This window comes from Paramisgurnus dabryanus, chromosome 13, assembly GCF_030506205.2.
Source record: "Paramisgurnus dabryanus chromosome 13, PD_genome_1.1, whole genome shotgun sequence".
In the NCBI taxonomy this organism is placed as follows: domain Eukaryota; kingdom Metazoa; phylum Chordata; class Actinopteri; order Cypriniformes; family Cobitidae; genus Paramisgurnus; species Paramisgurnus dabryanus.
In genome coordinates, this window is record NC_133349.1 from 4,200,015 (window position 1) to 4,218,301 (window position 18,287).

Below are 18,287 nucleotides of genomic sequence, written 5' to 3' on the forward strand. Positions count from 1 at the left end.
CTTGTTCGACTTCATGCGGCGCCGCAAGAACCGACAGCCGGATGACGTCAGAGTACCGCGAGAATGATTCAAGAAATCATATTTCGCCTCGCTCTCGCGATACTGTGACGTCTTCCGGCTGTCGATTCTCGGGGCGCCGCATGAAGTCGAACAAGCCTATTGACAGCAGCAAAAGCTACGCATGCGCTTTTAACTTGTAAAACTCAATGGTGTATGGGTAATGTAGTCTCTGCTCTCGGTGGGACGAATTAGGTAGCTATTGTGAAGGGCGCTTTGAAAAGCGGCAGCGCAGCCAAATAATTAAATTAAGCCTCTGATTTAAACAGATGTGCAAATGAGCGTTCTGGTACGCTAGAAGTACGTTCTGGACGCAGGGAGAGTGGTACGCTCAAGAGCTATATTTGGAAGTGGCGGTACTGAGTACTGGCGCCTACCGGCCCACATTAAAGCACTGGTGGTAGCAAAGGTAGACGGCCCTTTAAAAAGCAAAAGAAAGCTGATAAAAATGAGAAACCTACACTGAAATAAATTGGAGTAGGATTTAGGCTACTTAACAAAATCTAAACATTTTTCACTCAGAAAATGCTAGTAAATATAAACAAAATTATCAGCAGCTTTAACTTTATTACTTTTTTAATTTTAATTCACTCTTTGTTTCAGCGATGTTTATAAATATACTATATTTTTGCATTTTGATGACAAACTGTTCAACACTGAAAAGAAACTAATGTAATCTTCCTGATTTAATCACGTAAAACACAAGTCTAAACACAAGCACCACTTTTCTGAATGATGATAATCACAAACATCCCAGAGTTTGTAAACCAATTGTTTGTAAAACATATTTAATGCTAACTTTACTTAAAAATTCAGAAAATATTTTTTACAGTGTATAAATAAAAAGACATGAAGGAAGATAATTCCAAAATGTAATTAATTGTACATGGTTTAGCTGCTTGTTTTAGCAGCTACCAGTGACACAGAGTCAAGAAATTAAAAACCACCCACCCCTAGGTCTGCCAATTCTTTGCCAACCCCCAATGCTAATCGATCACCTCATCAAAGAAAACCGGTTTATCCAGTTTTCAGCAGCGTGTTGGGTTTTAATATCAACCCTTGCAGTTTCTTTGTTAAAATGTAATTTAAGCAAATAGGCCTAATACATACGCTGTATGTTATTTTAAATGAATGTTTATAACTTATAAAATTAAGTGGATATCAGGTAACTTAATTTGACATATGTTGATATAACCTACACTGTAAAAAATCCAATTAATGAAATGTTGGACGGGCAAAAATATATAAGTTAAACCAATTTTTTTGTTTGAGCTAGTTGAGAAGACATATTATTTTAAGTCTAGATAAATCTGTGTTTAAAACATTAAATGAATGGTTATTTTCAAATCCAGTCAACATTCAGAATGGCTAATGTTGACTGAACTAATTAAGACAAATCAGGTAAATATGTGGAGTTATGACAGCTATGTTTTCTGACAGCAAAATGCTCCTAATATTACTGTTATTTGGTCACAACATGTAATTGTAAGAGTTGTTCAGGCGTGAATGTATGTGCTTAAAGTTTAAATATGCGGTCGGTTAATAAAGATAGCGTCTATTTAAACGTGTGCTCTGACACTTTCGGACGGAGATGAGCTCCATATGAGCTCCAGAAAATCACCAGCGCTTAAGCGCTCACACCCCGCCCAGCGCAGCCTCGCCTCGGCAAGCGCATCAGAAATCGACTGCTGGCTCTGATATCTCTGTGGCGTTTAAACGTGATTTAATTCATTTTAATTTCTCATACTTAACAATGAAAGGGTTATGTTTTAACCCTTGTTGCTCATGTTGCTGGTACTTTGCCTTAAAGAGTCAAAGGGCGTTTCTATGTGGCGCTGCGCAGACAGTTCGGCAACGAAGACATCAAAGTACCGCGAGAGCAAGTCGAAATGTTACAAATGGTCCGACTTTACCTTTGCTCTCGCGGTACTCTGATGTTATACGCCGACAAGTCAGCGCCGCACCATTTAAAGTCGAACACACAAAGCGTCAAGGCAGGGCCGCTGGAAGTCATTTTGAACAGGGGGTGCTGTGAATTTTTTTACCAAAAAACCTATGAGCCTATAGGCCTATTTAAAATACATTTTAAAAATAAATATATTGAGATTTACTACTTTATTGTCATATACACTTCAGGGCACACAGCCAGGGTCTGAAACACACAGACATCATCAGTTCTCAGATGAATATGCGCTATTAATCAGAAGCAAAAATACTTATCCCAGGGGGAATTACTTTCGTTACAATTTACATACAACATATAATATTATAACAACATATAATATTAATTAAACTTCACAATTTTCAATGTCCATGCGGACGAACATATTTTACTTTCGTTTTTAAGTTAGAATCACACGACAGATGTAAAACATTCTCACATTAACATACCTAGTATATTTTTATATAGATCTTTTTTTTACTAAATAGTACTATTACTGTCTTTTTTAAACTTATAAATAATTCATAATTTGAACAAAAATAATGATGGGTTTAGTTCTGATATTGTATACTTTTATAAAGAAATACATGGTGTATAATTACATTTTTAGAATAGGCTTTATATAAGGTTTGTACTGTAAAAATACTCTATTTGTTACAAACAAAAGATAAAGAATTTACAAACGTGTGGAGAGCCATTTCAGCACTTGGACAGCGAAATGTTTTTTTTTAAAGAATTACTTAAAATGTTTTCTCATCTCACCATATCTACAGGTGCAGAGTCATTATATACAATAAATCCGTTGGGTAGCATTTAAAAAAAAAAACATTTAAAAGTAGATGCATTTGTTTAAAGCAAAGCATTTATTTACTTAGCTTACAGATGAACTTACAGATGAAGCAGCTATTTAAGCCTTCTAACCTCTCATAATTGGTCATCATTTATGTCCAAGAGACTCAATAATAATCTGTTACATTTTAATCCTTTAATTTTTCATATTAAAAAGCGTTTTTGTGCTGCTGCGCATCCATGTATGTAATAAACAAACCCGCGTTGTCATTCCGTTAATACGCATATTATCAATGCGCTCTTTACTCGCGCAGAAAAAACTCGCGTTTTCATGAGCTAGGGGACGAATGTCCAGGAAGTTCAGTATTTCTGTGTGGGCATGCATCAGGGGAAGGTGTGTGAGTCTTTTCTGGGTCATGGTGCTGCTTACCAATGTCTTCAAAAGACGCAAGGCAAAGAAAGTGCGCTCGGATGAGGCCACGGATAGGCACAGACAGTAATGAAATTAAAATCCAAAATACACGTAATAACCTACGTGTGTCAAAAATAATTTCCTAAAATATTCATAAGTAATATATCAATTGTGCAAAATATTTGTACTTAAAAAAAATATATTTCTCGCTTTCCCGCGACCATGCTTCAAGGTCTGAAGGAAAGGATACCTGCCCGGATCCCACGCACGCATCTGCAGTTATATACATTTTACAAAACCAGTATTCATTAGATTTTAAGAACTTTTTTGCCACTTTTAAAACTGTAAAACTAAATAAAAAAGATATCATATGCCGATTGAGCATGTAAGCATATGTTTTCTTGTTCGCTCCACGCAACACGGGTTTAAACGCCGTTTTTTTTTCTAAAGAATAATGTTTAAACTTTATTGGTGGTGGTTGAGAATAATTTATATTGCAGAATAATGTATATTGCATTTTAGCGCAATATAAATGTATCATATTGTTATTCTTAATATAAAAGAATACTAATATATTTTTTACAACATTTTTAACTTTAAAACATACATATAAAGATGCTTTGTACAATAGCTTTGCTTCTGACAACAATTTTCTGTAATAAATCAGTAAATCAACCACAAAATGTGTTGAAAGTGGCGAATAAAATGTTTGTCAATTCAAACAAAGGTGTATAAAACCGCTTTAATTAACAATAACTAAACTGTGCTCTTTTGCATACCTCTACTTTTCTCATGTCTTTCTTTATACCACCTTTATCTTTTTAAAATCTTGCCGCTTTTAGAAATAATTTGTTTGCATTTATTGTATACTGCACACTTTATTTGCATCAACTATACCCATAATAACATTTTCTACGTTTTTCTTTCAATAAAAATAAACATATTTATTATTGTCTTAACTTAAAACTTTGTTTTTTAATATATATATTAGATTTTATATAAATATGTTTTAAAAGTGTTGACTGCGAACGTCTGAGATAAGATATCTGGAAGGACATATAATATACGCCTATAATATATGTACGTTTTAAATTAAAATGTCTGTTCTATTTCTAGCCATTTATTTTGTTTTGACCAACTAAAAAATACATAAGTGACATTAAGAGATTTTATAAAGTTACTTTAATCCATTATTTTAGTAATATATTTACAAAGCCACTGAATATTTTTACTGTTATGAATAACGGCTAAAAGGATTAAAAAAAATCATAACACTGACTGCCTATATGCGCAAGAAAGGTATTATTAAAGTTTTAAATATGTCAAACTAAATAAAGATATCATATGCCCACTGTACAGTATGTAAGCATAGGCCCATGTTTTCTTGTTCGCTCTGCGTGGGTTTAAACGCCGTTTTTAAAGAATATTTTTTAAACTTTATTGGTGGTGGTTGAGAAGAATTCCTCTTTCCATATGTAAAGCAATTTAGCGCAATATACATGTGTCATATTATTGTTCTTAATATATTAAGAACAATAATACTAATATATTTTTACAACATTTTTAACTTTAAAACATGTATTTTTATACCACATGAATCTCTTTAAAATATTAATACTTTTAGAAAAACTGACATAATTATTAATATTATGAACAAACAATGAAACGGTGTCAAAATTCGACAACACAAATAATTAAGATATTCATTGTAAATAGAGTTAAGTGTATTAGGCTCACACTAAATTCTTTGTTGCACTTAGTATAAATGCCCATTGCACGTACAGTCATCTTAATATATGTATGCGCTGTTATGCTGGCAAGAAGTGGTTGACGTCACTTTGCTGTTTTAATAGAAATGTTAAATATTCAGCAATGCCCTTATTAACTTCTGGAAACAACCGCAATGACAACGCATATAAAAATGTAGTTTTTTATGCGCCACCTGGTGGATTTTCTGTGAGGCGAAACACATTAAGGGAAAAGGGAAAGTAGCCCCCCCCGAAAACACTTGCAGAATTCTGCGTGACTCCGCGAGACGATTTGGCGAATGCCGCGGGAGAAAACGCGCGTTTTTAAAGGCCACATCTGTACTAAAAACAAGAGAAAAATACGAAGTAAAAAATTATTTTTCCAATGTTTCTAATTCAATTAATTGAACAATTTCTGTAAATTATAATTTTTTTTCTTTTATACAATGCACAGACATAACATACCATATTAAATCTACTTTAAAAGTACTACTTCATCTGATTTAATAGCATTGTAAACGCAAGGAACAGAAGGAATAATAACAAATGCTCAGTACCATACTGTGATCAGTTCACTTGGTTGATTACTTTAATTTAACATGAGTAGTTAGTAGTACCTTAACCCCGATAACTGTTTTCATATCTTATGATAAATTGATTGATGATTAATTGATGATGCTTTCTCACGTGTCTCGTAATAATTTCTTCATCACTAAAGCGATGGTTCCAGTTGGGGACAGAAAAACAAAAAACGGGACTGTCCCCGGAAATTGGGGATGTCTGGTCACCTTACATTAAATGCATTACATGTACAGAGTAAGCAGATACCTATCAAAAATCTGCTTATAGAAACATGCTTTCATGCATTTACATGCTAATCAATAAACCTTTCTTAATAAGACCGTCTACTGCACGCCCATTACGGCATTGTTTCTGCGTCTAGTTTACACAGACGGCTTTATGGGAATGTTATGGGAATGGTACTAGACCCTCTTTCCGGTAAAGATCCGAGAACATTTACGGGACATGTTTGCGTTCACACAGAAGCCTGTCTTGCTAATTTTACAGGGATATTCTCATACCAAAATTCTGTGTGAATGAGTTTAAGTTAACAGTTTATTAACTATAATTGGCGTAAAACTGTGCATTCATTTTCTGATGCTTTTGACGAGGCAAACTTGGATTATATTTTATGTATAAACTAGGGATGCGATACCACTTTTTTGGAATACGAGTATGAGTACGAGTACTTGCATTTCAGTACTTGCCGATACCGATACCAAGTACTTAATAAAAAACATGATTTAAATTTACAGGTAACAGCTTTAGTCATATAATTTAACAAAAAAACAAGGGACTTTTTTTCCAGTTTGTTGTAAACTCTGCCTCTTTGGACAACACAAGAGGCATTAACCCCTTACACGACGCTGAAACATAGACATTTCTCAGACCGTGGTATCGATCCCTGGTATCGGGGGACTTTTAACGAGTACGAGTACTTTAGAAACTGTGGTATCGAGGCCGATAACCGATACCAGTATCGGTATCGGTGCATCCCTAGTATAAACACACATCACCAGACAGGTATAAGAAGACAGTCTAGTTAACATTTAAATTGAACATTTGGCAGAAATGTTATATGGATGTGTGACAGAATATTCAAAATATTTTGATTTGTTTTCATCTTTCTCACAGGCTATCTGGAATAAATCTTCCTGTGCCCATCGTCAGCAACAAGAACTGGTTACGACTTCATTTCATTACAGACAACAGTCATCGGCATAAAGGATTTAGTGCTCAATATCAAGGTACATTTTGAATTGATATTGTTATAATTCACTTTACTTTTTTTGGTTAAGTCACAGTTGCTTAAGTTGCTTGTATACAAGCTTTATAATCTCAGCTGTAAGCAGTGATATTCAATCTAATTCTCTTTGTTATTTATGTGTTTTTCTTGAACAGTGAAGAGATCTGGGGATGTCAAGTCAAGGGGAGTAAAGTTATTACCAGGAAAAGACAACACAAGTAAATTTTCAATAAGTAAGTGCGCCTTTGAAATATACATTTGCATCCATCGATCCAGAATAAAGAAGGAAAGTTTTTTAGAAAATAAACTGCAAAAAAGATTTTCAAGAAAAAAAGTTCTTAGTATTTTTGTCTTGTTTTCAGTAAAAATATCTAAAAATTCTTAAATGAAGATGCTTTTTCTTGATGAGCAAAACGACCTAATAAAATAAGTCTAGTTTTTATAACAAAAATATCAAATTTAAGTGATTTTGTGCATAAAACAAGCAAAAAAATCTGCCAATGGGGTAAGCAAAAAAAATCTTGAACATTTTTCTTAACCACTAAATTCAAGAAAAATTCAAGAAAAATTTGCTTACCCCATTGGCAGATTTTTTACTTGTTTTATGCACAAAATCTTAACTTAATCTAACTTAAATTTGATATTTTTGATATTTTAGACTTATTTTCGTTTTGCTCACCAAGAAAAAGCATCTTAATTTAAGAATTTTTTGATATTTTTACTGAAAACAAGACAAAAATACTAAGATACCCCACACATACGCAACCCATGTAACGGATTTGGTTAGTAGACACGTCCCTTACTGCTGATTGGCTACAAGTGAGTTTTGGTACTCAGCCAGACTCCCTTTTCCAAAGCGTTTCTCAACAATCACGCACCCCGCCTTTATATTAAACATTCAATTAATGACGCTGTTAAAATGCTAAAAACAAAGTTGTGACTGCTGAGTTAGCGCTATATGCTAGTTAATGTTATATGCTAGCGTTCAGGCTGAAGTTCTTCTATTGATGTTACAGTTATGATTTGCAGGTCCATACTGGAAAAAAACCAAACATTTTACTCTCAGAAACATCTATTTCCAATCTCTGAATAATTTATTTTTCCTCAAAATCTGTGTCTTTATCTGATACAGGCTCAAACGTAAGGGGCCCTATTTTAACGATCTGAAACGCAAGTGCGAAGCGCAAAGCGCAAGTGACTTTGTGGGCGGATCTTGGGCGCTGTTGCTATTTTCCCGGCGGGAAATCGATAAGGGGTTGGTCTGAAGTAGGTTCATTATTCATAGGTGTGGTTTGGGCGTAACGTTAAATAAACCAATCAGAACGTCATCCAACATTCCCTTTAAACACAAGTGCGCAAGTTCCATGGCGGGTTGCTATTATTATGACGGATTTAACAGGGCAGGCCAGGAGCGGTTCACAGCCGAGGAGACCGACGCTCTTGTAAGAGCAGTCAAAGACAGAAAAGTTGTTTTGTATGGGGACGTGAGAAATCCGCCGAAATCAGCGTCGGTTAAACAGGCGTGAGAGGAAATAGCCACAATTGTCTCATCAGCTGGCATCCCCAGGACGTTGCGCTAAAGCGCTACAATGATGTCAGGAGACGGGGGAATCCCAAGCTTGCCAGCATAAATCGGGCACGCCGTGTAACGGGAGGTGGATCTGCTTCTATACAGGACCTGACGCCAGCAGAGGACATTGCTGCGTCCACCCTCACCGCTGAAAGCCAAGAAACGCAAGCAGTCCAACCCCAAAGTACACTTACAAATCAAGTTCACATACATTAAGGTTTCTTATGAAAACATTTTAATTATTATTTACATAAAATAAACATAATACAGCCACACAACAAACTTATGAAAATATTTTAATCGTTATTTGCATGACAATTTTTTAACACAGCCACACAACATAAATAAAAACTATCACCACAATGCTCACCACTATGATTTCCCTTATCTCATGTGTTAATATTTTTTATTGTAACAATTTATGATTTGCAAAAATAACTGTTGCATCTGTGTAGATTAGATAAGCAAAGTGTGTGCGCGTTGTGCACGCTATACATTATGGTCAAGCATGCGCCCTTAAAATATCATAATGAACAACGCGCAACGCGCCACTGACTTTAGACTAGTTTTTTCTGGTCAGTGGCGCAATTGTTTTTTGAAACTGCAAAATAGCATCAGGGATGGTTTGCGCCGGAACACGCCTCCTTTTTTGCGCTGAACCGCCCAGGGAGCGCAAGTTCATTCCCTAGTTTGCCGACGTTCGTCTGTGGAGGGAAAAACCCGCTGTGCGCCGGTGCATTATACGAATGATACATGCGTCACTGACAAAGTCAATTGCGCTGGGTGCAAGATAGGGCCCAAGGTCTGTTTATACACACACCGAGCTACTAAAATGAGCTGCTCTAAGAAACAGCCAATCAGAGCAGAGCTCAACATTATTATTCATGACCCTTTCAAATAAAGTATTCATTCTGGGGACAATTTTTGCACTTAATAAAGTCACAGACCATTTATGTAGATATCAGAGAACAATTTAACAGATTATTTCAATGCATTCTCTGGCACCTTTAAAGAACAATACTGTGGCAGTATGGCATACAATGATGCTATCACATGGTAATAATGTAATGTAAATGTTATACAATGTCACCGTGATAACACTGTAGAGGTGTTCATGTGACCACAGTGTTGTAATTTATTATCACAGTACTCTTATGTATCTTAATATCTTTGCCATAAATTCAATAGAAAAATGGGTCATGTATCAAATTACCATGTGGTAATGCATCTATATTTAGAGTTTCAGTGTTTTAATGAAGGGTACTTCATCTCATTTGTCATTAATAGGAACTAACCATAATATAAAATTATTCATAACAAATGAATGATGCACCTGTCATCACTGCAAAAATAATTCAGATAGAAGCATTTATTTGTTAGCATGATGACTCACACAAGTAGAAACCAGGCAAGTTTAAGATCTTCTCTCCAGTTGTACGCATGTCACACACAATTAAAGCTGTTTTTGTGTTGATCAAACTGCGTGAAAGCTATTTTCTTGTCACATTTGCATCCCTGTTAATTGTTTTAATATTCATCACAAGCGACCTTGCATCTACGCCTTCAAAGCTTGTAATTTATAAAACGCCAACATTATTTGTAATTCTCTCGCATGCCGTTTAGCAAGCGGATCAAAGAAAATAAGCGCTTCCCACGAAACGGAAATCAGCGTTTTGAGAATTGGAGCTGGGTCCCTCGCCCGCCGAAACCCCTCGGAAAAGAATGTAAAATCCTTCAAGCGCGTGGCTGCCCTTCATAAGGCGCACAGGTGGCAGGAATTCTTTCCAACCGAGTTTTAATTACTCGACCGAGGCGGCCATCGAGTCCAACGGTCCATCCGGGAGACGGACCTGAACCGCGTGCTCCATCAAAGCTGGTGGCAGATGCCCGATCGCTATCTATGGAAATTAATTGTACACACAAGCTCTTTTTTATGGTCGGTCGCCGTAATGAAGCGTCGAACCCAATGATTCATTTTGTCTCAACAATGTAGCACTCCAAACACTTAATTACAACCGGATAGAATTTTTATTAGCCTCTATTTCACAGTGTCTGCATCACATATTTGGAATTATGAATTACGAGTAAATTATCGGGACTTAGTCAGGGCCCTTGTGCACTGCCAAACCCCTTTTTGTAAATGCTTCCCTTAAATTACCAGCATAACGTTGTCTCCTTCAGTAATTATCTTGAGCTAACACCTATTTATGGACGGGATGTTGTGCCAGCTTGTTCTTTGATTGACTATGGAAACTGGATATCTGTTCACGGGGCCGTAAAGTATGTTAGCAGCGTGATTTCCAGGTAATGAAGCGTTGGCTGGTGGTTTTAGGTTGGCTTAGGTCTCCGTATGATCTCTCCTCCTGTAGTGAATGAGGGCATGGTCAAGCAGGTCTCCAACTTCTGCCCGGACCCCGGAGAACCGGAGAACGGCAAGCGTGTTGGCACCGATTTCAGGTATGGCCTCTCATCTCTGCACCAGACGGGTCATTCATACCATGCAGAACATATTTATATGATTATGATGATATTTTTCGGTAGCACCTTGCATTTTGTTTCATTAGGTAATGCATAAGCTAACATGCTAAGAATATTTATACAGAATTTATTGATATTTATTTCACTTAATTTATTAATCTTAAAATTAATGTAAATTTTTATCATTTACAAAAAAAAAAATTGTAGTTGTACATTTTGCAACTAACATGAACTTTTGTATTGACAGTTGTATTGACATTAATTCACATTAACTTTATGTAACTTTGAAAAGCCACTTGCATATGCAAGAGAGCCATACACACTGCAAAAAAGATTTTCAAGAAAAAATGTTCTTCGTATTTTTGTGTTGTTTTCAGTAAAAATATCTAAAAATTCTTAACTTAAGATGCTTTTTCTTCATGCGCAAAACAACCTAAGAAAATAAGTCTAGTTTTTAGACCAAAAATATCAAAATTAAATAATTTTGTGCATAAAACAAGCAAAAAAAATCTGCCAATGAAGTAAGCAATTTTTTCTTGAATTTTTCTTGAATTAAGTGTTTAAGAAAAATGTTCAAGATTTTTTTGCTTACCCCATTGGCAGATTTTTTTGCTTGTTTTATGCACAAAATCACTTAAATTTGATAATTTTGGTCTAAAAGCTAGACTTATTTTCTTGGGTCATTTTGCTCATCAAGAAAAAGCATCTTAATTTAAGAATTTTTAAATATTTTTACTGAAAACACCACAAAAATAACAAGAATTTATTTTCTTAAATCTTTTTTTGCAGTGTACAAACAACAATACAAGATATAGACTGCAAAAAATGACTTAGTATTTTGTCTTGTTTTCAGTACAAATATCTAAAAAAATTCTTAAATTAAAATGCATTTTCTTGATGAGCAAAATTACCCACACTGCAAAAAAAAAAAAAATAAGAAAAAACAATCTTATTATTTTTGTCTTGTTTTCAGTAAAAATATCTAAAAATTCTTAAATTAAGATGCTTTTTCTTGATGAGCAAAATGACCCAAGAAAATAAGTCTAAGACCGAAAATATCAAATTTAAGTGATTTTGTGCATAAAACAAGCAAAGAAATCTGCCAATTTGGTAAGCAATTTTTTCTTGAATTTTTCTTGAATTTAGTGTTTAAGAAAAATGTTCAAGATTTTTTTGCTTACCCCATCGGCAGATTTGTTTTGCTTGTTTTATTCACAAAATCACTTAAATTTAATATTTTTGGTCTAAAACTAGACTTATTTTCTTGGGTTGTTTTGCTCATCGAGAAAAAGCATCTTAATTTAAGAATTTGTAGATATTTTTACTGAAAACAAGACAAAAATATTAAGATTTTTTTTCTTGAAAATCATTTTTTTTGCAGTGCAAGAAAGAATTACCTAAAAACAATTTTTTAGACAAAATATATACAATTACAGGGGATTTGTGGTTAAAGCAAGCAAAAGCCACATTGGCAATTTTTTTTGTTTGTTTTTTGCTCGTTTTAAGCACAAATTCACCTAAATTGTATATTTTTTGTCTAAATGCTAGAATTATTTTCTTGGGTCATTTCGCTCATCAAGAAAATACATTTTGATTAAGAATTGTTAGATATTTGTACTAAACACAAGACAACAATTCAAAAATGTAATCAAAAATGACGACTATTATCAAATATTCGATTAGTTGTTGCAGTCCTTACATTTACTGTAATAACACACTGTAAAAATGTTGCGACCTGACACTCTATATCCCACTTTTTTGCGGGTTTGTGTAAATGCATTGATTAGCCATGAAATATGATTATGTGTTGGTCTAGCAGTAGCATTTTCACATTTAGTCTGAGCAGTTCTGACTTAAAATCTGTCCTAATATAATTTAATATCTTAATAAAATGGCAGCACAATGTGAAGGTCAATAATGTATTGTCTGTAGCCCTGCCCTCAACCACACATATAGCTGCCACATACTGTAATATACTGTTGTGTGCAATAGCTTGTTCAGGGCAGTAGTAAACAGTATGTGTGTGTGTATATATATAAAACGTGCTTTATTACATCTCGTATACTGTTTCATAAAGTGATGGGGGCAAAATGGTTTCCTCCATCTGTACTTTAAATAAAGCCCACGGCCACACGGGGTTACATCCACAGCTGTGAAACCTCTGATTAGATTCCTCCTGTGACATTTGCTCAAACACGAGGTCGCGGCACGCCGGGATGATCAATCTGTGGGCACGTGCGGGAGAATTCCTGCATTGATTCTCTTGTTTGTTTTCTCCTGAACACGGCAGCATTGGCGCGACGGTTCACTTCACCTGCGATGGAGACCATGTGCTTCAGGGATCCAAGAGCATCACATGCCAGAGGGTGGCTGAGGTGTTCGCCGCCTGGAGCGACCACAGACCTGTTTGTAAAGGTTAGTCGATTGCATTCAATTAACTTGCCAACTAGAAGTCACCTACACTCATTTTTTTTTTGTCTTGATCTTGTTTGCCAAATTTCTGTTTCTTAAGTTCTTTTTATTTATGAATACTTTACACAAATAAAAATGTGATTGGATTATATTTGCATTGAATTGAAGTTGAATGTCTGTGTTTTTCTGTATGACAAAAGCGGGAGATGATTTTTACTGACAAAATTGCACCTAAATGAATGAGCTTTTATATGTTTACACACACACACAGTATTTTTCTTGCTTAAAGAAGCTTCGAGAGCAGAAAACAGGCACGGTAATACAGATAAAGAAGATAAATGAGAGCAAAATAAATAATATACAAGCATAGATACAAATGCGCTTTTTAAAAGAACTGTAAAAGTATTTTATATGATGTGTGCTGTATTACAAGTCAATAATGAAAATAAATAAGTCATACCATGCACTGGTGTACAGTACAATGAAACAGATAGATTATTGTGTTTACGTATCATGGCATTTCCATGATACTTCAATGCAGGGATAGGCAGTTTTTGCAGATGCATGTATTTTAGGGTGGTCAATTTTATAATGGGTCATTTTTTTTTTTTATAAATGTTCAACTTTCACTCCGTAAATGTGTTAGGATATCAATAAAAACACACTGTGCATAATGTTAAATTGTTCCTACAATATTTAGAGGTTGCTCAAAGCCTTTGAATATTTCCGAAATCACATATTTTTGCAAAAAACTGTACCATTTAAAAACACACAACGCACATAAAACTTGCTTCTTGGAGGGTAACGTTGTTTTAGTTATTTCAGTCTCTTCTGATCTGAGCAACAATATAGCGGCATTTCTTTGTGTTGCTTCAGCCATTGTCTCAGTGTACACTCACCTAAAGGATTATTAGGAACACCTGTTTAATTTCTCATTAATGCAATTATCTAATCAACCATGGCAGTTGCTTCAATGCATTTAGGGGTGTGGTCCTGGTCAAGACAATCTTCTGAACTCCAAACTGAATGTCAGAATGGGAAAGAAAGGTGATTTAAGCAATTTTGAGCGTGGCATGGTTGTTGGTGCCAGACGGGCCGGTCTGATTATTTCACAATCTGCTCAGTTACTGGGATATTCACGCACAACCATTTCTAGGGTTTACGAAGAATGGTGTGAGAAGAGAAAAAAATCCAGTATGCGGCAGTTCTGTGGGTGAAAATGCCTTGTTGATGCTAGAGGTCGGAGGAGAATGGGCCGACTGATTCAAGCTGATAGAAGAGCAACGTTGACTGAAATAACCACTCGTTACAACCGAGGTATGCAGCAAAGCATTTGTGAAGTCACAACACGCACAACCTTGAGGCGGATGGGCTACAACAGCAAAAGACCCCATCGGGTACCACTCATCTCCACTACAGGAAAATAAGGCTACAATTTGCACAAGCTCACCAAAATTAGACAGTTGAAGATTGGAAAAATATTGCCTGGTCTGATGAGTCTCGATTTCTCTTGAGACATTCAGGTGGTAGAGTCAGAATTTGGCATAAACAGAATGAGAACATGGATCCATCATGCCTTGTTACCACTGTGCAGGCTGGTGGTGGTCTTCATTCATTTGCTCGTTTTTGGTTTCCTTTTTTAAAGCATGCAGAATTGATAAAAAACGGACTGCAGGACTTGCTTGATGTTAAATAATTATTAAGTGGGATAAAGTTCAGGACCTGATTGATGTAAACAGAGTAATTAAGAGCGTATTTAATAACATGAATAATATGATTATTTGGTATTTTATTTTGATCTTTTATTACTGTGGTATTTGTATTTTTATGTTAAATACATATTTATGTTTTTATACCCATTTCTTCTGCAAGGTAGGTGACTACTTTTTAATCGTCCAAGACTTTTCAACATATTTATCAGTGTCTTTTCTTTGTATTTTGTCACTTGTCTAGTGAAAACTTGCGGGATGAACCTGTTCGGACCTTCAGGAACATTCACATCACCCAACTTCCCCATTCAGTATGAAAGTAACTCTCAGTGTGTTTGGATCATCACCGCCAGTAACCATAATAAGGTACTCGAACCGAACACTTTTAGATACGTAAGACTCTTAGTATCACAAGCTCAGATCAGGTTGTTATATCTCGGGCACATGTTTGCTGAATAACCTGCTGAATAAAAATGCGTTAAAGCCTCCCCAGTTTCTGCTTTGACGTCACAGAGACCGTGTACCAGCATCATACGGTCCAGCTTTCTTATGAAATCAATAATTTTATCTCATGCTTCCAGTATTGAACGAATGGATGCTTTTGTTCTCCATTTGTGAATCATTCCTGACGTTCTTTAAAACTTCCTGGAATGACGAGCTATCCAAATCTGGCATTAGTATTGTAATTTTTCTCCCGACTGCGCGGAGGCGTCTCCCGGTTCCTCTGTGTAAGACACATTACACCTCATCATCGCACCTCAGCTATTGAAACAAAGTTTGTGGTTTGAAAGTGCACGGCGAAAACCACTAAGCATATCGTTAACCGTTATATATCAGCCTGATGTATGTGCAATTTAGCTTTAATATTTCAACGATTTTTCAGAGGTGCGGAACAACCTACCTTGTGTTTTCAAAATGTATTTTTTTACGCGTTTCGTGCCAAGCCATTAACAACTTGCAGATAGCAGATTCATATCCTCAATTGCTGTTAAATATGTGCCCTCCTCTGGTGAGAAATGCAAATGAGCCCTAACAGACATCACATTATTACCTCATTTGTCTTCGCCCGATGGAATTGCAAAGTTCAAATTTTATTGCGTTTTTCCCGCGCCCATTATCGGAGACCCATGGGCGGCTCATTGGAATTATTATTGTGTTAACACAATAAATGAAGTTAATATATGAACAAACTAGAACTTCTTTTTTACGGTGGCCACGGTGTGGGTTCATCAGTCTGGCGATAATTACATCAGTGTTAAGAATTTATAGCATATATAGACACAGACAACTCCCTTAGGTAAAAGAAGATTTATAGCTGGGCATAGTGGTTGTGTCCTTAGGGCGCCATGGTTCTTCTGGACTGGGCGCCGGAGTTTAGACGTATCCACCCGATGAGTAAGTTAGGGTAGAACTGAAGAATCCCTCGCGCCCCCTGCCGCTGAAGTCGACTTCTTGGTGTTGCATTTTTCTGTAAGCTTTAAACATGCAGAAGGTGCAATTTTTATGTTCTTATTAAACTAAATGAAAAGTGGCAGCAACCCGTAAACGTGTGTCTCCAAACACACTTGAGGGTGATTATGCAAACAGGACGTTGTTAATGTACAAGCGAGCGTTTGAAATAAATACAGAACAACCCGAGCATGTCGTTCGACTGTTTAGTATCCAAGCTTGATTGAAAGCACTCTCTGAAATTTGTTTTGTCCCATAATTGATGCGCTGCCTTCCCAGCTCCAAAGTCCCCTGTGAATTTTCCACTTACTGTATAGCTGCGAAGAGGGTACGCAGAAATATACCGAAATACGCAGGCGACATATGCTGCGGGCACGTACCGTCCCTCTTGAGCTCGGGAATAGGTCTTATTTATTAAGAATAGTATGTTTCATTTATATTTGATGGCATCTGAAGCGCTCTAGAACAGAGAAACTTAATTAAAAGGCACAGTTCTCGTTGGGAGTGATTGAGGGTGTATTGAGAAATCCCCACCGGCCCTGGTGCTTCATTGATTCCAGTGGCTTTCCATTAGAAAGAGTTCAACCGCTAATGCAGTGTGTTTTTTCTCTCCCCCGTTACAGGTTATTCAAATCAATTTCGAAGAGTTCGACTTGGAGCTCGGATATGATACGTTGACCGTGGGAGACGGTGGCGAGGTCGGGGACTCGAAAACCATCATACAAGTGTAAGCTTTAATGTTATCGTTTCCAATAGTGTGCTGGTGCAGAAATGGTGATGCAATACTTTGACATGGTGCATGTCTTACTTTAAGCGAGTCAAATAAAATAACCGGCTTTAATAGACTGTAGCTACAGCTTGTATGTAGCTTTGCAGCTGTCAGCTGTTTCAACAGCACGAATGGCTACATAACCATAAAACCTGCCAGATTTTAAATCCTCTCCCTGCATTTTTTATACCTCGTACAAGTTTTCGTTCACCTTTCACAACACCTTCTGCCAGTCAGGCGAAAATCTTGGCCAGTCTCTTCGGCGAACGTCTTCCTGGTGCATTTGCTTGGCGGTATGCCGAGTTGGAATCCATTTAACACTCTCACAGCATTCTTCAAGGACAAAAGCTCTCTTACTGCCAGAGCTCTCTAATACGTACAGTATACCTCAATTAATGCCTTACATAGTGTTTATACTGGAGTGATGGTGTGGTATTTTAAGATTTTACTCTATTTGTGCACTTAGACATTGTACTGTACCATGGTAATAGGCTTTATGCCCAGCTGCACTACTTCCTGAACTTCAGCCAGCTACTTGTTTCCTGTCTGCCATTTTTGGACAAACTGATTAATCCAGGTTTGCCAGACCTCAGTAGTCACAACAACAATAATCAGACACACCTGGATTAATCAGTTTGTCCAATAATGGAAGACAGGAAACAAGGAGCTGGCTGAAGTTCAGGAAGTAGTGCAGCTGGGCATAAAGCCTATTCTATGGTTTACGGTACCATTTACACTACAGTCAGTGATACCACGGTGCTTTGGATGTAGTATCATGTTATTGTGGTTTTTTTTATTTACTTAAAGGTCACGTTCTTCCTGATCCCATTTTTCAGTGCAATGTTGCTGTAATAGCATAAATAATACATGTAAAATGATAAAGCTCAATTTTCACTGCCAGGCGTTATTTTTCTTTAACAGAAATCTCCTTTCAAAGCCTACAGCGAACGGATGGTTTTTTGACTAAACTCCGCCCACAGGAATACGCCAGTCGACCTCAATTAGTGCTCAAAACAAGCAAAAAAATCAGCCAATGGAATAAGAAAAATTTCTTGAAATAATTGAACTTTTTTCATAAACACTGAAATCAAGAATTTTTTTCTTATTTTATTGGCAGATTTTTTTTTTTTTTTTGCTTGTTTTAA

The 18,287-nt window shown here is 36.2% G+C and overlaps 1 protein-coding gene across 4 annotated transcripts in view; it reads left to right on the top strand.

Moving 5' to 3' along the window:
• The window catches only part of csmd3a (CUB and Sushi multiple domains 3a), a 398,763-nt gene that overhangs the window by 122,341 nt on the left and 258,135 nt on the right, over window positions 1-18,287 (top strand). For all 4 annotated transcript variants that reach the window (XM_065298900.1, XM_065298902.1, XM_065298901.1 and 1 more), the window contains exons 6-11: window positions 6,644-6,756; window positions 6,911-6,988; window positions 10,695-10,782; window positions 13,094-13,218; window positions 15,169-15,290; window positions 16,997-17,100. In XM_065298900.1, the coding sequence (XP_065154972.1) occupies window positions 6,644-6,756; window positions 6,911-6,988; window positions 10,695-10,782; window positions 13,094-13,218; window positions 15,169-15,290; window positions 16,997-17,100 (630 nt within the window). The remainder of the gene's footprint in view (window positions 1-6,643; window positions 6,757-6,910; window positions 6,989-10,694; window positions 10,783-13,093; window positions 13,219-15,168; window positions 15,291-16,996; window positions 17,101-18,287) is intronic.